The 24,493-nt window shown below is 40.5% G+C and overlaps 2 protein-coding genes across 3 annotated transcripts; one reads left to right on the top strand and one right to left on the bottom strand.

The window, feature by feature from the left end:
* Positions 1-783: 783 nt before the first annotated feature.
* Positions 784-16,588, top strand: pcsk7 (proprotein convertase subtilisin/kexin type 7). Its single transcript, XM_060874325.1, has 16 exons — positions 784-920; positions 2,723-3,176; positions 3,514-3,648; positions 3,733-3,898; positions 4,131-4,221; positions 4,824-4,878; positions 6,879-7,017; positions 7,133-7,233; positions 8,273-8,440; positions 9,212-9,316; positions 9,398-9,500; positions 12,561-12,717; positions 13,071-13,165; positions 13,259-13,358; positions 13,485-13,602; positions 15,610-16,588. Exons 2-16 carry the CDS (start codon positions 2,775-2,777, stop codon positions 15,802-15,804), a joined length of 2,130 nt encoding a protein of 709 aa, XP_060730308.1. The 5' UTR covers positions 784-920; positions 2,723-2,774; the 3' UTR covers positions 15,805-16,588.
* A 1,500-nt stretch (positions 16,589-18,088) lies between these two features.
* On the bottom strand, positions 18,089-23,470 carry tagln (transgelin). Of its 2 annotated transcripts, XM_060874337.1 has the most exons (6): positions 23,325-23,442; positions 21,320-21,362; positions 20,449-20,640; positions 19,627-19,798; positions 19,356-19,458; positions 18,089-18,669 (listed from the first exon to the last, which is right to left on the bottom strand). In XM_060874337.1, exons 2-6 carry the CDS (start codon positions 21,329-21,331, stop codon positions 18,522-18,524), a joined length of 627 nt encoding a protein of 208 aa, XP_060730320.1. In that variant the 5' UTR covers positions 21,332-21,362; positions 23,325-23,442; the 3' UTR covers positions 18,089-18,521. The 2 variants fall into 2 exon arrangements, with proteins under 2 accessions (XP_060730320.1, XP_060730330.1); XM_060874347.1 differs by lacking the exon at positions 21,320-21,362 and having other exon boundaries at positions 23,325-23,470.
* Positions 23,471-24,493: the final 1,023 nt, after the last annotated feature.

Here is a 24,493-nt window from a genome sequence, read left to right as displayed (position 1 = left end):
TTTTGTCTTGTCTTGTCTGTATTGTCTTGTACAGTCCAAGCTAAATGTATAGTGTTATTTATATCTGTACGTTTGAGAGCCACAAACAGCTGGAACCAAATTCCTTGTGTGTCAAAACACTTGGTCACCATGACTTAATTTTAAACTTTTTTTATTGAAAATGTTATTCTGTTTCTGTAATTTTGAGACGTGAATTGTTAAATGCGATATAGAAATAAATTGAATATCGAATTGCAAATATTTCAATATAAATATATCGGATATGTTTCACGGTAGATATGTTTACATTTTATGCATTATTATCTAAACCATAATGGGGCAATTTCATTTCATTCAAAGAAACAAATATTTTTGCAAAACCAATATTATTATTAATAAAGCCAACATTATTGTGCCTTATTTAAATATATTAAGATTTAGCTAGTGAATATAGTCAAAAGAAGCATAAAACAGTAAAACATAGGAGCTGTTTATAGTTGTTTATAAGCATGAATATTAATGTTGTATTTATTTTATAAATAAATTCATTATGTGACGTTCATTATGAAGTAAATATGTTTAATATCCATTTAAAAATGCGTTTGTTTATTGTTGGGAACGCAAATAAAAAGAGAAACATCTACACAGAACAACGTGCAAACGTGTTTCGTTTTTGTTTTGTTTTCTTAATTCATCTCCCTCAGCTCCATCTTGTCACCACGCGCCATTTCACATTTTTGTCACAAATTTTTTTATTTTTTTATTAAAGTTCCTGTTATTTAACAACGATGATGTGCCATTGTCACACCGGATATGACGCAACGGGAAAGCACGCGGAAATAAACAGCCAAGCTGTCAAGGTAACATGGACGAGTGCAGAGAAAGTGGTTTATTTGTAAAATAATGTGGAACCATAAACTTCGCATGACGTTGATTTGAAGGTAAGGCGATTATAGTTATCGTGGTTATCATGTTTTAGTGTTTAATTCCGCGGTTATTTTGTATTCGAATGAAAAATGAGAGCGGGTCAGTATTTGACAGCTAACTAGAATGAGTAAGTTAGCAGGTTAGCTTCGTGCTACAAACACGGTGTAATTAGCACGAAAAATAACAACAACAACAACAACCTGGACACCTTCTGTGTGGATTGAGATGTTATTACTGCGTCTGTTTGTCGTTGTTGTCTTTTTTATTGGTGTTAACGATTAATTCCACTTTGTATGTTCGTGCTGGTTAATTTGCTTATTTATCGTGTCGTGTAACTTTTACTGTGGACTTTTTGGGTGTGTCAGAAAGTTAACTGTAACATAAAAATTGTGTAATAACCACGAATATTAGTTAGTTAACAGCAATTAGACAAACTACCTTTTTTCGAGCAACCCTGTGATGATTTCTGAGAAAAAAACAAAACAAAAAAAACAGTTACTTTTATTTGTTTTTTTTCCAAGTGATAACAAATAACAAATATTTTAATTGCAAGATAAATATTTATAAATAAACCCACTGGATAAACCGTGATTAAATTATTGTTTAAAGAATTGTTAAATTCTCTGTTCTGATTGGTCAGAAGCAACCAGAATAACAATATACAAGAATACGTGATCGTTTCCATAGCAACAACAGGGATATGAAGGGTTCTTCACATTTTTGTCACAAATTTTTTTATTAAAGTTCCTGTTATTTAACAACGATGATGTGGAGCACAGTGGTTAAGGTTCGAATCTGCCATTCCTGGGCCCCTGATCAAGGCCCTTAACTCAACTTAGTTGTATAAATGCGATAAAAGTAGTTCTGAATAATATGGACATAAATGTAAAAACATTTACTTAAGTTTTTATGGAAGGAGTCTCCGGTGTCAGTGCTTTGAAGCAGTGGGAAAGTTTTTGGACATCTCCAGGTCAGAGAACTCTTTGAGTTGACAATTGTTCTGTTTCATTTAAAAAAAAAAGGGGAAAACAAAGGATTCCTAATAAAGGAATGTGGTGTTCTAAGTGATGTTGATGCTTCCACAACATTAAAAGTAGCTATAATTAGATATGAAAATTGTGATGTTTGTTAATAAACCAAAAACTGTAACGGTTGCCAAATCACTCTCATGTGCAAAGAATAAAACATTTTGACATGTCACATAGGAATAAACACATGACACATAGGAAAATAATCAACTTCAGGAAGGATAGAGTAACTCAAAGGCGACATCACATCACCTCATTGCTGATCATTATTTCCCGTAACCACACACCACGCAATTTCTTGAAACCACACAGTTTTATATTGCGCACACTGTCACCGTCCTTTAACTGTTAAGTAAGTCTAGGTAAGTTTTCTGCTATTAGAAAGTCTCCAGGACATGGATCTGAAAGTAGCTCAGTAACATGCCATTCTTATAACCTAAAGTGAAAGAGAGAATAAAAAAGAGGCTGGTGAGGGATAACCAGTTTTATAGCTGTGTGTGATGTAGTGTTGTACTGCCTCTTTAAGAAATAACGTTCCCGGCATTGATTGCTGTTGTGTTTCATGAACGGAGAGCATGTAGTGTTGCTAAGTAAAGTATGCAGTAAACCTCTTTGTGAAGTACACGTCTCAGGTGTTGTCTCGGTCATTACATGTGAGATGACAGGAAATAACATATAACTCTAAATGGTAAAAGGAATTGAAATGCTTTAAGATGTGCTGTTGTGGGAAAATAATCATTACTGTCACCAGCAAACCGCAGACATTTTTTTTTTCCATTCTGTTTCAGGGCTTGGGGCTAATGTGGTGCAGCCGCATTGAAAGTGGCACCTGTTGATGCTATGGCATCACCCCCCTTCCCCCTTTTCATTGCCCTGCTGTTCCTGTCAACGCTCCCTCTGCAGTCTTTTTGCTTACTTGAATTTGCAACTCTGTCCTGTGAACCTGGGCGCTCGTGGGTAGTGCAGCTGAGCCACAGATCTGAGCCACATGAAAACTCCCTGGACGAGCTCGCTAAACACGTGGCACTAGAGGCTGGTCTCGAAAGCCATGGGCAGATCGGGCAACTCCATGGCCATTACCTGCTCTGCCAGGTGACAGACGAGGACAAGCACCATATAGCAGCTGGCCAGACACTGGACAGTCATCCTCATGTGGTCTGGCACTCGCAGGAGAACGTTCTGCGCAGGTCCAAGAGGAGCTTGACCTTCAACGATCCCAAATATCCGAGCCAGTGGCATTTGGTGAGTTTAAGTAGGGAAATAAAGTGCAGTGTCAGTATGTCTTGTGTGATGCATGTATATAGTGTGAGTGTGGCGTAAAAGCGGTGCAAATAGTGTCTGAATGTTTCATATATGCTGCACAAATACAAAGTAGCTTCCTTGTGAATGTTACAGAGTGACGGCTGTATCTTTGCTGTGTAAGTGTGTGTGAATGCAGTGCGACTGCTGTGTGAATGCAGTACGACTGCTGTGTGAATACAGCGACTGCTGTGTGAAACAGGGTCTGAGCTCCATGCCAAAGAGGACTAATATCATCACTTCTGCGTCCATTCTTTAGTCCTGTGTTTCTCTTTAACAGCACAATGACGTGAGGCAGGGCATGGACATCAACGTGACCGGCGTGTGGGAGCATAACATCACCGGTACGGGCGTCACTGTGGTCGTAGTGGATGACGGCTTGCAGCACACACTGGAGGACATTCAGCCCAACTATGTGAGCACATCAGCATTCCCTTTTCCTATCATCTCTTGTTGAGCTAACTAAATGTTCTTTCATCAAATCGCGCCTTTGTTTCAGTCTCCGGAAGGCAGCTATGATCTGAATTCAAATGATCCAGATCCGATGCCACACCCAGACTCGCACAGCGATAACCACCACGGTACACGTTGTGCAGGCGAGATTGCTGCAGTGCCTAACAACAGCTTCTGCGCCGTGGGAGTTGCCTACGGCAGCAAGGTGGCAGGTCAGTAGTGTCACATGTAAAGGAGTCACATGCCATGTGTACCTGTGCTCATACCACGTGTACATGTACACATACCACGCATGGACACACCCTGATTACATGTTTTGCCTAGAGCATACTTTCAGCTTTAACAAATTATATACTATAAAAAATGAAGAGAACTCTTAGAGTTGTGTTGATTTTACTGTTCATGATGCCTATGACCTGCTCAAATATGACCTTTCCTTTTCAGGTATCAGAGTTCTGGACGGTCCGCTCACCGACAGCATGGAGGCCGTGGCTTTTAATAAACATTACCAGGTCAATGATGTTTACAGCTGCAGGTACTTTTTTTTTTTTAAATCGTATACTTCTTAATTCTACAGTGTCTAATGTAAAGGTTTTGCAGTACCTATGAATGAGTTACAGGACAACATGAATGAATTACAGGACAATCTGTAATTCCGGAATGACTCACAGTTTGAGAACCACTTCTTGTTATTTATTTTTAGTAGCAGGTTATTACTTTAGTCAGCATCATACCGCATATGTATGTGGCCACTGTATAGCAATCTGTTAGTTACTTGCTAGAATATTAACACCGGGTCTGTTTGAATTGTTTAAACATAGATACCAAAGACATAAACAAAAGGGCTTTTCAGGCTGCACTTAACCCCAATTTATAATTGTTGTAATCCCTGCTTTTAACCCCGGGTAGAGGAACGTTTTACACTCGTAATTTAGATGCGAGGACATCACTGCTTTTTCGCCAGGATACAAAACACCACCTTTTTGCCAAAGTTGTACAGTGTGAAACGATACCATGTTTGAATGTTAATGAGGAGGAAATACAAGACCGTTAGCAGAAGAACGATACCCTGTACCACCTCAGTATCCACTTCATTATGCAGAGCTTTATTACCCACCGTATGTCATTTTTTTGTAGCTGGGGACCAGATGACGACGGACGGACTGTCGATGGACCACACCCCCTAGGCCAGGTCTGTGCTACAGCTCCTGTTGTGTATATCTAGTATCATTTAACTGCCATGCGGTTCTTCTTGTATTTACCTCTTTCTCCTGCAGGGGGCACCATCATTAAACTGTACCTGTCTTGGTAGTACATGTTATGGTAGAAAAAACTCTACTCTAGGCAGGGATTTGTACGGCTGCAGATTCACATTAATGTAAGGCTGATGATCATAGATGGTACAAACCATTAACTAGAAACAGATAAAAAGTCTCCTTGTGTAGGAAGTAAAAAAGTGCACTCAGCAAATTACTGACGTGTAAAAAAAAAAAAGTGTTTTATTCTTTACTTAGTACAGGATATGTATCAGAACACAGTTGCTACAGACTGCTTGATTTTGGGTTTTTTACATGTTTCTGCCCAGACTTCTGAATCCTGAAGTTTTCTATTAGTGCAAGCACACATTTATATAGCAGTTTTCACATTTTTGAACTCATGGAGCTTCTCCAAGCAGGATAGTGTTTAAGTGTTTATTAAATTATTGACATTTATTAATGCATGTTGATGTGTATGCATATACATGTCTAATTTATTAGTATTTTTTTATTTATAAAAAGAGATTATTGCATATTTGGAGACAGACAATGGGAATAAAAGGCCTGTTGTTGGGCCTCTGCCGTGTCAGATTTCCTCTCCATGGAAGAGGAGGGTTCGTGGTTATGTCTATAGATGTGAAAGGTCCAGGTTCTGTAACACAAGCTAATTCAATATAGTCAGAAGTTTAGTTTCATTGTTGCTGGCTTTCCTGCACAAGGGGAATAATATGCAGTGGGATTTCACTTCTTCACCAAGCATAGAATTCCTGTCAGTCAAGAATTTTTGGATCCAACTATTCAGCTTTCCATCCACTCAGTTACAAAGAAATCGTATCCAATCCAGATGTTTTTACGGTCAGTGGTTAGAACCCATGCCATTTAACACACAGGGAGAAAAAAAAATAAAGGTTTGATTAGATTTCTCAGTTGAAATCATTTCCCTCCACTTTTCTGTCATGTTTCTGCATGAAATCTGATCTGTTTTATTCTGATTCAGACTCCATCTACGTGCATTTTTTTTGCCTAATCAGCATGAGTGCTTGACTTAATCAAAAACACAGATCAGGGTTGAGCAATATCGAGTATTGTAAGCTGCTGTTTTATTTATTTATTTATTTATCTCAAGTAAAAGAGCACGAATTCGACGTAATCCGTGCTTAAGGTTCATGCAAACGTTCATAGTTAGCACGTCATTAATTATTCAAAAGTCACAAGGCAGCATTTCCTGCTACGTCCCCCTTCACAGACTTGGCATGCGTTATGGAAAGCGTTTAGTAACAGTTATTTCAGCTCGTCTCAGCGGGCCGTTGAACCGAATCACAGTAGCTGTTGTACTCTGCACAAAATGTATTACAGAGCTCTTGGGGTTTGTCCCCTGTTAATGTAAAGATTTGTAAGGAAGTTGGAATTATAAAATGAAATGTGAATTAAACCCCTGGCTGAGTTTTAACCTGCATTTGTATGTTGAATCTGTAATTCTTCTGAAACCCACAACTGACTCTCAAAACTTAAACGTGTCTGGAAAACAGATGAGCAATAGCCTGACGGTTACTTATTCAATAAAAAAACGACAAGGAAGATCACCGTCCAAAGCGTCCAGGGTTACGAGTGCAGAGCAGGACATATTTTGAGGAATAGGAAAAGCAGAAACCTGTTAAAGAACTTATTTTTAGCATTGAGGCAGAGTGCACGAGATGAATCGGCTCCCCTGAGAGACGTTTCCTGAATCAGATGAAAGGAACAATGTTCTGGAAAGTTGGATACCACACGTTTATCTGTCTTACACAGGAGTATCAAGTAAAACATACGTATTAGCTACAAAGTACTGCTGCACTGTTTGGTTTTAGTTTAGCTCTGATAACAGGCATTGTACTGGACTATAAACTCTGACTGGGTCTGTTCATCTGTAATTTGGTTTTAATAAATATCTTAACAGGCAGCACTAAAACATGGAGTTCTAGCTGGCAGAAGAGGCTTCGGGAGCATCTTTGTTGTCGCCAGCGGCAACGGAGGCTTGTTTAACGACAACTGCAACTACGACGGTTACGCTAACTCTATCTACACAGTCACCATTGGTAAAAATAATGAATTAAACAACCAAATTAATATTTCAATTTCATATTTAAAACCTAAGAAACTCATGATTTGTTATAGTACGTCATATTATATTCACGTGTGTGTGTGTGTTAGGGGCAGTAGACGAGAACGGGAAGATGCCGTTCTATGCAGAAGAGTGTGCATCCATGCTGGCTGTGACTTTCAGCAGTGGAGGAAGACAACTGCGCAGCATCGTGAGTCTGAATCCTGTAATGGTTTCTGAGATACACACAATTTAAAAAAAAAAAAAAAGGATACCGATTAGCTAAAAAGACCTCCGTTTATCCATTTAACAACATCATCAGTCTTCGCTTTAATCCTCGTTTAAGGAACTCTGATCTGTAACGGAAGTAAGGTACAGGTAAAAGTAAGAAAGGTAAACCTGTTAAGCCGAGTAACTGGATAAACCTGTAGATAAACAGCACTGACATTCTTACTATCATTTCTAAAGTCTTATGGTGAAGGGTGTAATTACGTCTTCTGCATAGCGTCCAGGTCATGACACACACTGCAGGTTTGTATGACAGGTCCACTCTATCCATAGCTCTGTACACTCTCACTGTGTAGCCGTATACAGTAACGGTGACACGTCACGATGCAGGTTGTCTTGGAAACCTATAGACTCTTAGCACAAGACAGTATTGTTAAAGAAAGTTCTAGCCAAGGAGCGTGTGGGGAGAACATTTGAAGAAGACTTTGAAAAAGCCTGCAGCTCTGTTTGGCATTATTTACCCCCGTGTCCATAGCGACATGGTTTTGGCAGCGCTAACCCCCAACCTCAGCTGTGTTTTAGCCATTATAGCCATCCAAAACCTCAACCAGACTCAAAAGAAAGTGCTCACAGTTAGTCATATTGCCTTTCTACCACCGTTCAATAACAAGAACAGAGTTTCATGCTCTTTTTCTCAGCTCACTCAACACTTAGGATGCTTTTCGGGTACCACGGCAAGAATGCATTGTATTCAAAATAAAAATATCTTTTCATGAAACAATTTTAGAAGATATTTAGCTTTCTATCATTGTGTCTTGTATTCCAGTGTGCTGCTACCGGGTTTGGTTATTTTAAGCCGTCCGAACTTTATGTCTGTTAACAAGCAGTCTATAGACTTCTCTGTGAACTCGCTGCATATATTTTGCATAATTCTGATATAATATAATTCTGACCAATCGTAATTAAGATTTCTACAGCGTTGTGTATATACTGAATTTTATATACTGAGTGTTTGTGTGTAGGTGACATCAGACTGGTCTCTCCAAGAGGGCACAGGTTGTACCGAAGGTCACACGGGTACATCAGCAGCAGCTCCATTGGCAGCAGGCATGGTGGCACTGATGCTGCAGGTGCGACCCTGCTTAACATGGCGGGACGTTCAGCACATCATCACGTACACGGCTACACAGGTATGACCTGTGTTACAAACACGCAAATAAACACACATGTCCAGTGTGTGTGTGGGCAGCTGTGGGGTCAACTACACCATTACATGCAGAACATTATAAATCCACAGGAGAAAATGTACAGGCATTCATCAAAGTACGAGTCATCATAAAGTACGATTACGTATATTAATAAGTTGGTTATCTTTAGACATTCTTCTTTAACGCATAAATGCAGCCTAACCCTAATTCATTCAAGACTAAACACAATACAGTCTGGAACATTTTAATAAAGACAAGGGCAAGAATCTGGGTTAAATACAGGTCTGGGTGATGTTTTCACGATGTATAATAAGGCAGTAATAAAAACAGGAACACTTAAAAGTGCAACCTATCTCTACAATACCGTCGTGAAGATTTCTAACTGTGTCACTTCACATAAGTTGCATAAAAGCAATCGAGTTCTTTGTCAGAAGACTGAGTCTTTATTAACGAGGCGAACAGGCACCGTGCAGACGTCCTCGAAAGCATATTTTATTAAACTGTTCTGCTCTCGGTGGCATCAGACAAATGTGTTACTCAGTGAGGTCTTTTAAGGAGACATTTGACAAGGTAACAAGAACAAAGAGGAGATTTAGACATTTTATTCCAAACGAATAGGACGTCATATCCTTATCTTTGTTAGTGTTAAATATTTTATTTTACAATATATTTTATTCAGTTGTGTAGTAGGATTCAGTTCATGATGCTAACATCCATGGATTTTGTATAAACTTCGTGTTCGTGTGTGTGTAGTATGACACCGATGTAGATTGGGAGAAAAATGGCGCTGGCTTCCACCACAGTCACAAGCATGGGTTCGGTCTGCTCAATGCCTGGAGACTGGTCAACGCTGCTAAGGTACATTTTCTCATCTGTGCTCTTACTTTCAGCGCTGTACATGAGCCTCAGAAGTAAGTGTGAGCATGTTTGTGTGCACAGGTTTGGGAGACCGTGCCACTCCTGGCGTCTTATCAGAGCCCGGTTTTAAGAGAAGGAGAGACGATCCCTGCCTATCCGAACAAACTTATCCTCAACTGGAACGGTAAGACCCATGTAAACGTGAACATGAACATGAAGGGCACTGGTACAGATTTAAAAAACTGATCAAGTGACACCCAGCACCTTAACTGTTAGAGACAGAGAAATAAAAAAAAACTAACCTCAAACCAATTATCTCTTTTGTGAGGTCTGTGTTTGTTCGTAAAAATAATTATTTGTGTTTACAAAATGTTCCTTTTACATCCAGCAGCAACAAAAGGGTCTTACAGAGCAGTAATTTCCACACCAGGTTTTGGCCCGTAAAACATTCTTCAGCGTTGCTTGTTGTCTCTCATCAGTAGCCTGATTACCGTCTCTAACACATGGTGACATCACCGGCAGACAGATTTAGCAAAGCATGGAAGATTTAGCAAAGCATGAAAGGCCCAAAACCACAGACTGGCTTTAAACACTAAAGCTAAAAATATATTTTCCTTTACAAATGCAATACTGCAATACTTTTTTTCTCTCAGTATAGCTTTAATGGTTTAAATAGTTGCAGGGATTGATGATTCATGAATTCTGGGAAAGTCGTGTGTGCTGCTCAATCTCATGGTTCGAGTAACTTGCAGGATAACGTAATTTATCTAATACCTTCAATCGATGCGTTACTTATCAGAGTTATATGGCAGGCTTGCACTGCAATGTTTGAAAATTACAGTATAAAACGTAAAAGTCTCCTTCCAGAAATGCTCCATGGGCATCGTCAGTTGCTTTACAATACAATAATAAGCGTTAGTTGTTACTATGGAAACGATAGCCTTTAGCGAAAATTGTGCAGCTGTAACTAAGTTTAAAGGAAACACATCATCCAATAAGAAACGAGAGTATCACCGCTCTACAGATAACGAAGAGATCATTTTCTGTTCAGACATAATAGACAGATTATCATTGTATTTTTGCACAAAAAACAACTCGGAATTTAAAACAGACTTCACAAGAGGTAAGAACAATTCGGATTAACGTCTAAATTCAGTTGCTTGTAAAGGCATCTTTGGCGTTCTAGTCAAGCTCTACTTTCTATCGCATGTATAAATGGGCAAGTCTCTGTAGTTGTGGTCTGTAGTTAAATTCGAATCGGTCTGTTTTTGTCGTCCAGATCCTGCTACTCGTTACCGTGGAGGCTGATTGCAGAGTGAGTGTTTGTTTGAGATTATGAGAGAGGGAGAGAGAGTTTGGCAAAGTCCCTCCCAAACTGGCAATCACCAATCTGCCCTTATTAGGCAATGTTTTGCAACATCTGTGTCACTGAATACACAGAGAAGAGAAGTCACGCCATCTCTCATCCCCCCTTTTTTTTCTCCCTGTCTGTCTGTTTGCCTTCATTTGTTCGCTAGTTTGTCGTCTCCTGCCAAAAAGAGTGACACGCTGTTGTTGACTCATCACACATACTAACATATCTGTAGCTTGCCTCATTAAGTCAAATCTCTAATTAGAGGTTTGCCTTCATCTGTTTGAGAAAAGCGTGTGTGTGTCTGCACAAATGTGAAAGAAAGAGAATTTCTTGCCACTGCCCAAGAAAACATGCTAACGTACACGAATCAGTCCAAAAAATGCAGAAGGTTCATTCAGAATGGAGCATTTGCCTCCCCGCGTGTCTGCTTCCCATTGAGCAGTTTAATCTGAAGTTGTCTCAGCAGGAGATGGTTTGATAAAAGCTTTTAGGGCAAAGAGAATTGCATCAGTTCAATAAGAAGCAAAAGTTAATGAATAATTAATTCCACCTGATTAGAATAAGTCTGATGATGTCAGTCTGTAGGTGATCTCCACCCGAGACCTCTGGAGTCGGCTTCTTTTTCTTTCAATTTTTTTTATAGCCGTGTAGTAGAGAATACTTTGAACATTTGATCTCCCACACAGGCTTTGTGACAGCTCTGGGGTGGATGATTCAGTCTCTGTAAATGCCTCTGCTCTCAAGAGTCATGTTCAAAATGAGAAGCAACAGATGAGACAAACGTAGCGGTTAGATTTGTGAAAAGGTGCAACACTGATCTGTGGCGTATTCGAAACTTTCTCTTGGGGGGAAAAATAGACGCGTAACACCGTTCTCAGCTTACTTGAGTGTGTGTGTGTGTGTGTGTGTGTGTGTGTGTGTGGGGCTCATGGGAGTTGCAGTATGCAGTTAACTCTCCTCATGGATTTCTGAACTCATCAGATGCTCGTCACTTGTTTATGCTGGTCTTGCCGTGTGCGCTGCTGTTTATATTTTGCGTGGTTGGCCACGATCTTTTGGTTTTCCTCCTCTGCGGATGCCTGCCGTTCTGAGAACTCGATACTTTGAACTGTACTTAAAAACCGAGGCTCGTTATCGTTCACCTAGTAAGCACTTATATCACCCTGACATCTATAGGCTTAAACAAGCCAACTATAAATTTAAGACACCTACTTTGGCCGTGTCTGGTTTTCTCATTTCTCTCTCTCTCGCCCGCTCTCTCTCTCTCACTCGCTCTCTCTCTCTCTCTCGCTCGCTCTCTCTCTCGCGCACGCGCCTTAAGGCCGCTTCCCTATATGGAGATGGTGTGTGGGAGGACATTAGCAAATAACGTTTGAGGAAATGCCAAGGAATTACAGCCCGCTGGACACTGGGGCAGGAATTCCATAAGGCGAGGACAAGTCCACAAGATTATTTCTTTTTCCCTGCGAAAGTGTTTTACTGTGTGTTTGCAGGGTCATCACACACCGCTGACAGGACCACCTGTTGTCGTTTTTTTCTGAAGAAAAAGAAAGCATGTATTGTCTATCAGCAAGTCTGTTTCAGAGTTCTTATGTTACAGGAATAAGAATAATTCACAAGAGTAATTCATTCAAACTTTGATCGCTTTCGTTCGCTGGTTCTCATAACCAGGAATGGTTTTGTCTGGATCAATTTGTCGATACGTTACTCGAACCCAAACATCTGTTTGTGTCGGAACTGTTTTGGTGGGAGACTAGTGAGCCATCCACAAATAAATCTGTGTCAAATAAAACGAATCACTTTTATTAATGAATATTACTGATTATAAAACACATGGTAACAAACTGTTATCTCTCTCTCTCTCTCTCTCTCTCTCTCTCTCTCTCTCAGTCACAGCTGTAGATCTCAGACAATCAGGGATAAGTTCCTTAGAGCATGTTGTTGTTACGGTGACGATAAAACACCCACGGCGCGGAGCTGTCGAGATCGTGCTCGTTTGCCCAAGCGGCATGACCTCACTCGTCGGAGCCAAAAGGGCCTTGGACACGTAAGCTCAGTTTCTCTAACTATTTCTCATCATGTTGTCCTTAAGAAAAAAAATCCAGACCTTTAAAAATGATATAAAATAGCAAAGTTAGCAGAGCAAAAAACTGCTATAGGTTGTTTATCTAAGGACACAGGTTTGAGTTTTCTGTCCCAGAAATAATCAGATTCTACTTAGCTGTGCGTTTTTTTTGTGTGTGTTTGGGGTCAGACAATAAAGAGGAAGACAAATATCACAATAGTTTGTAACACACTTTAAAACTTACAGACTGCTTCTTTAAACACTAATAAGGAGTGATTCTTATTAGCAATCTCTTCTCCGACTAGTTAATCACAGACAGTTTTTTATTTGTACAGAGATGCCTCTGGATTCACAGACTGGTCTTTCTCCACGGTTCGGTGCTGGGGAGAGCGAGCTTTAGGCCAGTACAGCCTCCACGTCACTGACCACGGTGAGACTCTTTTTAAGATGTGGCACTTTCTAAATATATTCAGCCTGTGCCCTATACTCAGACAGCCTTGTATTCTTTTTTTTTTCTTTTCAGTTACAGCAGATTCATCGTATTCTCTGGGCACCCTGAAGCACTGGAAGCTCACTCTGTACGGTTCGGAGATGTCCTTCGAGGAGGTGTTGAACAGACAGAGGTGAGAAAGATGGCCAGCTGTTACTGCATTTAAGACACATTACGAGAATGTACTCCTGGGGGCCGGGAGTGTTCCCTCACTGGAGCTTAACTCTGATTGGATGGTTGTGGTTATGTTAATTGACAGGCTTGTCGAAGAGGCTATGAGTGGCCAGTTTTTAAACAGCAATTTCTCCATACCATGTCCACCTGGCTTGGACATTCCTCCTGAAGTGGAAATACCTTTTACCTCCAGCTCTTTCAAGGTATTATCTGTGCCTCAGCCTCACACACACACAGACACACACACTCTCTTTTTAATTGGCAGCACCTAATAAAAATGCATTCTACATCTGTTTTAAGCGTTAAACACATTCCAGATGTTCCATAATTAAAATCCTTTGTGCTTATCCTTATCCTCTATTCTTGCAGATAGCATTGACACAAGCTAAAAGTAAAAGCTGACAGCCACCAGTTGAGCATCGCGTTGTATTTTTATTAATAAGTGCGCGTGTTAATATTATGAAGCCTGCCAGTAAGGTCTCAGACGTTTAGTTTAGAAATAAAATCAGATCGTTTAAACAAAGTGAAATCTCTCTGGGTCAAAAAATAATTAGGTGCTGGATTTGGCACGGTGGAACGGCAGGTAGTGGCTCACAGCTTCAGATTTCCTGGTTTGATCCTCAGCTCAGGTTACTGTCTGTGTGAAATTTTACCTTTTCCCAGTGACCATGTGGATTTCCTTCAGGTTCTTCAGTTTCCTCCGAGTGTGTGTCCGAGTGTGTGTCCGAGTGTGTGTCCGAGTGTGTGTCCGAGTGTGTGTCCGAGTGTGTGTCCGAGTGTGTGTCCGAGTGTGTGTCCGAGTGTGTGTCCGAGTGTGTGTCCGAGTGTGTGTCCGAGTGTGTGTCACCAAGTGTGTCACCAAGTGTGTCACCAAGTGTGTCACCAAGTGTGTTAGCAAGTGTGTGGGTCCGAGTGTGTTACCAAGTGTGTGTCCGAGTGTGTGAGTGTGCTACCAAGAGTGTGCCGCCAAGAGTGTGCCGCCAAGAGTGTGCCGCCAAGAGTGTGCCTCCAAGAGTGTGCCTCCAAGAGTGTGCCTCCAAGAGTGTGCCTCCAAGAGTGTGCCTCCAAGAGTGTGCCTCCAAGAGTGTGCCTCCAAGAGTGTGCCTCCAAGAGTGTGCCTCCAAGAGTGTGCCTCCAAGAGTGTGCCGCCAAGAGTGTGCCGCCAAGAGTGTGCCGCCAAGAGTGTGCCGCCAAGAGTGTGCCGCCAAGAGTGTGCCGCCAAGAGTGTGCCGCCAAGAGTGTGTCCCCGAGTGTGTGAGTGTGTCCCCGAGTGTGTGAGTGTGTCCCCGAGTGTGTGAGTGTGTCACCGAGTGTGCGAGTGTGTCCCCGAGTGTGTCCCCGAGTGTGTGAGTGTGTCCCCGGGTGTGTGAGTGTGTCCCCGAGTGTGTGAGTGTGTCCCCGAGTGTGTCCCCGAGTGTGTCCCCGAGTGTGTGAGTGTGTCCCCGAGTGTGTGAGTGTGTCCCCGAGTGTGTGAGTGTGTCCCCGAGTGTGTGAGTGTGTCCCCGAGTGTGTGAGTGTGTCCCCGAGTGTGTGAGTGTGTCCCCGAGTGTGTGAGTGTCCGAGTGTGTGTCACCGAGTGTGTGTGTCCAAGCGTGTGTCCGAGTGCGTGTCTGTGTGTGTCACCAAGCATGTGTCACCAAGCGTGTGTCCAAGTGTGTTTGTTGCTTTTTGATGGCAACATCACCTCCCATTCCACCTCATGCTCCGTGTTCCTGAGATAAACCCCAAATATTTTGACATGATGTTTAGTTTGAAATCCTAGAATAAACTTGTAAAGCAGCAATAGCTAAGCCAGATAAATGTAGCACTGCTCTAACTGTTTAGCTTAGCAGCGTTCAGATAATACCTGTGGATACCTTTTAAGAAGAAGAAGCCTTTAATTTGTCACATCTACATTACAGCACAGTGAAATCCTTTCTTCACATATCTCAGCTGTGGAGGTTGGGGATCAGAGCACAGGGTCAGCTATGATACAGCACCCATAGAGCAGTGAGGGTTAAGGGCCCTGCCCAAGGGCCCAACAATGGCAGCTTGAGCCACCACTGCCCCAAATCAGGAAACCACTGTGTTACACCACTCAGAACATGAACTCGAATAATTTTACCCTGTTACACATCACTTTGCTGAGGGTTGTGTGTGTAATAATTATCTGATATCAGATCGGATTTCTGTATGCGATATCGTTAACACTCTTTTGTGTCTCGTTGCAGATTTTGCTGCTCGTGGGCTGCTTTGCACTCTGCTGGCTCCTGTACTATATCCTGGAGCTGACGCTTACCCACATGCATTGGCACGGGCTGCGGTGTGGAGCCTCCATTGCAAAAGACGGCCAGTTTCTGGAAATGCAGCCACTGACGGACTTAGAGGCCAAAATGCCCCTTATAGGAAACGATGATGACACATAGCACTCAGGTGGGGGGAGGGTGGGTGGGGATTGATGTAACTAATGCACCTTAATCACCCGAGCTAGTCCCCGTATCCACACTGGCCAGTTACACGTGTTCAGTCCAGAACTGTAAGGTGATTAGCTGTGACTTTATTAGGGTTACGTGGACCTTCCAGCACACCCAGTGATGTGCTTTCGTGTTGATTCTGAAGCTGCACACTGTTCCGTTGGGGCACAACGACGGGGTTCAACTAAACAACGTATTAGTAATTAATGAGCAAGAATCAATGTGTTTACAGCAGGAGCAGAATCCTGCTTGTGAAATTAACAAATTACTTGATACAGTGAATATACTCTCACAAATGTGTGTATGTGTCTGTGTGTGTCTGTGTGTGTCTGTGTGTGTCTGTGTGTGTCTGTGTGTGTGTGTGAGTGAGAACGTGAATGAAGAGGAGGAGTGTATGATTTCAGAAATATTTTATATTAAATATTTTTTATTAAATTATACTTTTTCAGGTTTTTCTTTACATTTTGTTTACTGGGTCAAGTGGAATCAATGCGTCCAGTATAACACCCTTTTTTCCTTTGAATTTTTTTACCCAGTGTTTAATATTAAAAAGTAAGAACAATGAGCAATTAATTTGGCAATACATGTAATATACTGATATTTCTATAAGAACTGATGCCTTTTGAGACGCGAGTCTTTTTACTGAGGTGAAGTGTTTTACCTGTTTGACAATCCAAAGACAAAAATATGATCAACAGCTGGTCTGAATAAAGTCAATAAAGTCATTTTGGCTGAATCTCTTCTCCTAGTTCACTTACTGGTGGTACTTTTGTAATTAAATATGGGTATTTATTTTAAAATATCTTTGCTTGAAGCAGTGAAAAGTTATCCTGTGCAATTCAATTCAATTATTTTATTTTATTTTTTTTAGGACTACACTGGTGCTGATATGGATATGAACACACAATTTATATTAATAATTATCCTGCAGAATAAATTTTTTAAATCCTTCCTAGCAGTTCAATCAACTAGGCTTAATCAATTAATAAGCAGATCACTAACTGGAATACAGAATTAGTGACATTTTTCAGATGATGTCTCACAGCATGTGAATATTATGTAATATTAAATACAGATGTTGAACGCTATGTTTTCAGCCAAGCTACTGTAAAGTCGTTGGTCAGATATATTTTAGTGTGATCAGTGGCCCAGTTGAAAAAAGGCTTTCGTACAGTTCAAGCTGTGAGGTAGAAAATTATGACATGCTCTTTTGTCGGAAAGGAAGGGTTACTCTCACTCCCCTGTCAATCACAGCGACAATAGGCAATCGTTAAGTACTGTAGGTAAGCTCATGTATGCGGAAGAGGGCAGACAGCAATCTGCTGCCCTGTATCCCGCTAATCTATTATGAAGTTCATTGCTGTTTTGATTTCTATTGTTGATGTCCAACCTTAAAGGTGGGGTGCACCTTTATGCTTCAGAAAACTGAGTCGGGCCGACTAACAAAACAAACGTGTAGCCAATGAGCAGAAAGGGGCATGTCTTGTCAATATGCGGCAGAGAGAGTGTTCATTATCGTCTGACATTATCCTGAAAGCGATTGAAACATTGAAATGGCGGATACCTGCTGTTTCCTCTGCCTCGGGTTCTAGGTGTTAAACGTCGTCTTCCGCGTGAAACGGAGCTAAAACCTTCACGGTACAACACAGTACTACAAAAACACATTTGTATTACCATAGTATTACTCATTCAGTTCATTTATTGATAAAAAATATCCCCTCGGCCAGCTGCCCCAGCAGGTTCCACCATAATAGTTGCCTGGGTTGCGTATGTATGTATCAAAACGGGGTGACACCCATTTGGGTTAGGGGCGTGTTTGTTTTGGTGATTTCAAACAGTGTTCTGAAATAACGACTGCCAGAAGATTCTTAAGTATTTCCCCAAATAAAGTGATTCTCTTAAATATCCAAATATATAGTACCACATACATGTGAATACTGGTTTTTAAATGAGTCTTTGCTAATGGAAGTGAATTGAAGGTCTAGTACGAGGGTCACTGTTGGTTGCATGTTCAGCATTACAAGGATGTATTTAATAAATCTGCCCTGAATGTAGTGTCTTGTACATTGTTTTTTTCAATAGCTGTTTCAAGAAATAGATATAAAATCTCTCTTTTTTTTTTAGTCATCTTTTAATTAGACAAAATACAAAAATACAAGGCTGGACCTGTGCTGGATTTTGGACAGGAGAGAAAAACAGCCTCACATTTTAGAAATTTCAATCTTATTCCAATCGCTTGTTTTAGCATACCTTTATTTGCATAGAACTTTGACCATAGAAGTACAGGTTTGCTAAAATAAAAGTGTTATCACAGACATCCAAATGATTAAAATCTTTTGTTAGTCAGCTACCTCTTTTATTACATTGATACTAAAATTTTAGAACATCAGCACGACAGCCAAAAGTTAACAAATTTACATTGTTCATCTGCTGTATTTCGGAATTTGTTTAACGTTTTCAGCAACTCATTACTCCTTGTCCAAGATTTACAATATGTTGATTAGTTACTGATTTCATATCTGAGCAGTGTAGGAGTGCATGAGTGTGTATATGTTTATCTCCTTATGCTGTCTTTATACGGTCGGTGTGGAAGATTTAAGACTTTGGCGCATGTTTAGCGTTGTAAGGGTAAGGGGAATTGAATGGATGGGGGTTGGAAATTAGTGTATTTAAGGGTTTAGGATCTGCCTGGGTCTACCATAGCCTGTCATGCCAGCTTGGGATGCCCCTTTGTTGGAGCCCATCTGCAGGCCGATAACACTCTTCCCCGATTTTAGCTGGTCCTCAGAAAAGTCCCTCCGGTTCTCCTGAGCTTTCCTGTAACAGGCAAAAAAACAATGCTGGACACGTCATCTCCAAGGATACACCAGAGTAATCACAGAGGTACATATACACTGATGAAGGAATGTGTGCGCTATCATCAATGCAACATTGATTGTTTAGGGTTTTGTGGGTTGTACTTTCTGGGGAACATCTTGAAGGTTCAATGTGAAGCCTTATAACAAGGTGTTCCATTTAGTTATGGTTCCAAACTAAACCTCTTTAGAAAGCTAGTTTTGTCTGTTAGGAATGAAAGCATAATATAAATTGTTATATTGTCGTTATATTGTCATATATTGTATTGTAGTTCACAGCAATATTGACAAGAACACAAGATATTTACAGTACGTTATAAGCAGCTATAAACCACAGCAAGGAAAATCGAGTTGTAATTAAATCTTAATTAAATTAACAGATATTGTACATAATAAACTGAAAATTTTGAATACATTTTCATTCATGTTTGATAACCAGTGAAGCTTCGTAGCGGGCATATCTTCTACAACGTTTGGTGAAAGGCCAGTTAAATCTTTGTCTTTTTGCTTTTCCATCTAAAGAAACCCTTAAAGGCTTAAAAAAATAGTGTTTCGCTATCACAGTTAGAGCAACACCAACCCATAATGAAGAACACAGAACTAACCCTTGGATGTACTGCATATATTGCAGCTTTAGTCACTACTCACTTGAAGAACCAGTCAGGGTTACCACGGAAAGTCCCATCATCCTTTGTGACTGCAATGCTGCCAAGAGCCATCAGTGTTCGTTGCACTGCAGCCAAGTCTTTTCCTTTGGGCATAAGAAATAGAGGTATTATTTTAACACAAGCAACTAGAGAACACAAGCAAATAGACTGTAAATAAACGCTATAGCTTCTGGCACATTTCCTGGGACTTAATATTGCTGTGTTAAATGGGCCATTTTATGACATGATGAACTACATACTGGTTTACTCACCCTCCCAGAGATCGACAGTCTGAAACATGTCGGTTTTGGTGACGCCATATGCCTCTGCAGCATTAAGGAACTGAGACACCTGCTCCATCTGTTTGAAGGCCATTGGTGAACTTTGGATCTTTTTTACAGGCTTGTCTACATCATGGAGACTGTTGATGAGCTCGCTCAGGACCTGAGAAACACAGAGAAGACTAAATGAAAGTTCAGGTGTTGTACCCTTGTAAAGAGAAGCCATGATGGATTTTTTTACATTCGTTAGTATTGTTGGGTCTTCCCATGTAGGCATGGAAAATTTTGGTACCATAGCTATCTGGGAGTGTAAAGATGTATGTTTTGTTAACATTTACTTAGTATCGCTTTATTCTAATTTAAAAAATCTATCAGATGACTATAATTAGTTGATGTCTCTCTGATTTGGAAGACTTGTTCCTTTTGAACCAGAGAGCAGGGGCAATAGAGTCAAACTGTGTACAATAATCATTGTACCAGTCAGGATCTATGTGTAATTAGTGCTGATCATTATCAATGTATTCATAAATGATTTCATTTGTTTAATGTGTCAAGTATCATACTGGATAGCTGCAGAGGTGGCCTCCTGGAAAAAAACCTGCAGTCAGGCACTCAACCAGTAAGTTGTTGAAGTATTTTTGACTCAAATACTAAAGTTTCTAATACATAATGAAGCCAAGTAAGACCCTGTATTAACAATACAAAACTGGCCTCCATAGATTCTATTATCGTTCCTGAGAATTCTGAGATCTTCTGATTAATGTCTTTGTAGCCATTATAGATAGCATCAGCAAGAGAGACATGATCACTCACGCATCCATCTTTCAGCCAATCCTGGAAGCCATGCTTTCCTTCTGCAGGCTTCCCCACACCAGAACCGCACTGGGCCATAATCCACTCCACCAGACGCTGCTCAAGATCGGGGTCATACTTCTTATCGATCTTGTCTTGCACCTGGCGACTCAGTCCGTAGGATGGACCTTTGTTGGCCATGCCTGGGGCTCCCTGCTCCAGAAAATGCAGGAAAATAGATGAATAATTAAAAAAAAATTTGTGTGAACTACTTTCTAGGGTAGTTTCTGAATTGTGCATGTTCAAAGTTTAGGGAGTTTAGGTTTTAAGGTGATCTACTTAACCCAGAGTGAAGCTTGAAACATCAGTAAGCAAATATTTCCTGTACAATATTTCTTATCGATTTTACTTACCTAACACTACATCATGTACAATCAGTTAAAATTGCTCTACTCCAGTACTATCAAGTATTTGCACTTTTTTAGATGAGCAGTGTCCCAGTCTGCTCTTCACTTCTGCTAAAAATATGTTACTTTAAGCCAAAGCCAATCCAAACCAGTGAAAAACAGCCAAAAACCAATATTGTGGACTTAAGCTGGCACGTAAAGAAATGAGCGCAATTGTGAAATCTTCATACAAACGTTTTCCCAAATCATGCACGTGTTCCTGCCAGAAAATAAAATCAAGCCAGTTTGTAGCAGCCCTTAAGAATCTTCATCTGAACACAGTTGATTATTTTTAGTTCCAATTTGAAATCGGTTGTTTGGAGAGATAACCTGAGAGTAAGGACTGTGCCAAAGGAAGCTCCAAAGGCTGCACAAGCACATTTGTAATTTCCTATATGCCAAGCCCACACACATTAGCAGCTCTATAGAGTCAGCTGCACTGTCACCTGTGCTGCCATCTTGTTGTCTGGACACCACCACGCTCTGGGCCTGGAGGTTAGAGGTGGGCAAGAATATGCAAGTCAAGCTGTTAGAGTTTGTTCACATCCTGGTTAACACTTTGATGAACCATTTATAACATTTTAATGTGGATGTCCATGGACAAAACAATGCAGGACTTTGTGGATTGGCCCAGTGCTGGCCAGAAACCACACAGGAAGTCAACCTTATGGAATGCCTCCCATCCTGTCAAGGGATATCAAACTGTCTCTTATGTAAATATAACCAAGCCAAAACTTTTACTCTTTCATTCAAGTCCTCTGAGGTTGATATGGAATGCTATACAATGAAGTAGTGTGGTGTGTTGATTATTTTCCAACAACAGCATGTGAAGTTTTTTATTCATCTTTTACCGTAGCCAATTGTTTACTAATTAAAGAATGTCAAGATCTTCCTATCCATTTATGGTAACGTTAATGATGTGAATTGTTCTTGTTTTCACTTAATCTATAACAGCTTTATAAAGACTTCCTTCATTTTCTCTTAACATTAATAACACATGTAGCTTGTTACAGAGACACCAGAGAGGAACTTTATATATGACTTTATAACAAATAACAATATTACAAATTACAAACATTGGAGACTCCTTCTACAAATGTTAACAAAAAGCTTCATCAGATCAAATCCCTATGATTTGTTACTATGGAGACGATAATGTATAAGCACAAAAAGTTTAATTATATAAATCTGTGGTTTTTGCCCTTGATCCATACTTGACATGAGATTGGAGAATCTGATGACACAAACGTCTTCATTTTCCTCAATGCCTGGTTTCTAACTCCAGCTAATTCCATCACATTCTTTTTCCACTGTTGCCACAGTGGCTGTGAAGAAACTTCTGGAGCTCTGATCAGTGGAATGAATGAACACATGTGATGCTGTAATTACATCAGCTCTGAATGGCAGCTGGAACGTTAGGCAGATATCTTTATCTTTCATTCCTACTGCTCAGTTCTACCACTTAGCTACTGCTTGACTGTTCCACGTATTGCTGCCAGAAAAAGGTTCTTTACAGCAATACTACAGAAGAACCATATTTTGTTTCTTTAAAAGGTCTAAAGAATCATTTAATACTTTTTGAAACCTAATAGAGTTTCAACTATTGCAAACCTAATGGTGTTTCAACTAATGTAATAAACGGCATTGAAAGTAGATTTCCTGATGAATTCCTGAATATTCCGATGATGCTCAAGGTTACTGCAAATGGCCCAGGTACATTTTTGGAGGTCTGATTATAAAATGTTCAAGGTTTACTTTAACAAGTGTGTTCCTTGGACATGTCTAGTGGTAATGATTGTGTTTGTGTGTGTTGATGTGTGAACCAAGAATAATCGCTGACAGTCAATAAATTGGAATGGGCCTTAGTGGTAGATGAACTCCTGGTTAGGACCTTTTATGGCAATCATCTGTATTTGTGGTGAAAGGCTGGAAGAGGTTTATGACATCCATGTTACACAGTAGCAGAGTCAGAGATCTGCCATGGTTGGCAGTATTGTACTGGTTAAGTCTGCACATTTTCACACAAGCAGAAATGTGGAAAATGTCTTCTGAGTTGAGCAGATACGTTTTTCAAGCCCACTAGTTCACTCTCTGTATAAATATGATCCAGGAATTTTTGTGGTTAAGCTTCCAGACTCATTGGAGTGGAATTCCAACCATGTACCATTGTTTTTTTTTTTTTTTTTTTTTTTGTCTATATTAGTCTTTGTTAGCTTTTGGTTTTTAATCATGTTTCAAGCCGCACAAGCATCACATCAAAACAAATTAGAGATCGTCAGGCTCAGTAAGGACTTGTGAGGACCAGCACAACTATATAAACGTTCAACACATCGTCTATGAAGAGTATTAACCATGTCACGTGATCCACAAAGTTTAAAACTGCTACTCAAGTATTTCTATGCTGCATAGGAAAGATGAGGAAAAGAAAAAAGATATGAAAGATGTACTCACTTTGTATAGGTTTTAGGATGAAGGTCCTCCACACGGTTCAGAAGGAGTGTGTGTTAGGAGGTATGCGCGTGCGGATCTCTGGGCGTGGGTGTTTTATGCAGTGGCTGGAGAGTCCTCCCTCTGAAAAGAGCAGGCTTAAAACTAAGAGAGCTGCAATGACTTCACCATTAGAGAACTAGCCACACAGAAGATGGGGAGAGCGAGGGAGAAAAGGAAACTGTGGCCTTAAAAGGAGATGGCCTTTTTCCTCTAAGCCTTCCTCTTCAGCAGGCTCTCCCTCCCTCTATCCACATTGCACTTTGCCTCTTTTTTTCACCTCCTCTGCTGGAAGAAGGGAAGCCTTATTTGGGAAGAGGTCGGGAAGTAGAGAGGACTTCAGCCAAGAGGCTTCTGGTTTGGTCAGGGAAAGGAATTCTCAACATACCACAACACACCACTTCATCAGTTTACACCAGGAAGGGACTGAGAACGAGGCAAGAACATAGAGCTCGGGATAGACGGAAAGAAAGAGGAAAAAGGCAAGAAGGAAACATACGAATGCCACAAAAGAGGAGCAAACAGAAGTTGTAGAAGGAGGGGAAAATGTCAGATCAGTGTGTAAGGAAGAAGTGAGAGATGGGTTGTACAAGAGGGAAGAGGGGGGGAAGGAAAGGGAAGAGTGAGGACATGCTTAAGATGAATCTCTAATGACTACTTGTTAACACGGTAGCTAACAAGACCATTTATGTCCACAACACTCCCACCCAGTGTATATGTGATGAATGATGAAGAAGAACTAAGAAATGTATTCCAAGGGACTGGAATTCCACAAGTTCAACCTTTTAGTAGCAGAAAAAATAGAACTCACTCACAGAGAAAAGCAAGAACATAAAATCTTTTGAAGACCATTCGGAGTCACGACTTTTGATGTCCCTGACTCTCTGTCTCTTATCATGTGACTCGTGTCAAGCTTTGGGAGATAAATGGCTTGACATTAAAAAAAAATAAAAGGGATTTTTTTTCTAATTCTGTGATTGGAGTGACCTCATGCCAATTAGCAAGAAAACTGAAAAAAAAATGAGTGTCTTTCTCTTTCGGAAAAAAAATGTACATTTTCTCGTATCCCAGAAGCAAAAGCAGCAGCTGGAGAAAGCCTACAGATGGAAGGCAGCCATTCACTAGACAACAAA

This window comes from Tachysurus vachellii, chromosome 1 (genome assembly GCF_030014155.1).
Source record: "Tachysurus vachellii isolate PV-2020 chromosome 1, HZAU_Pvac_v1, whole genome shotgun sequence".
Taxonomy (NCBI): Eukaryota; Metazoa; Chordata; class Actinopteri; order Siluriformes; family Bagridae; genus Tachysurus; species Tachysurus vachellii.
The sequence above is the reverse complement of the archived record's forward strand: the minus strand, read 5'-3'. Positions and strand labels throughout refer to the sequence as shown.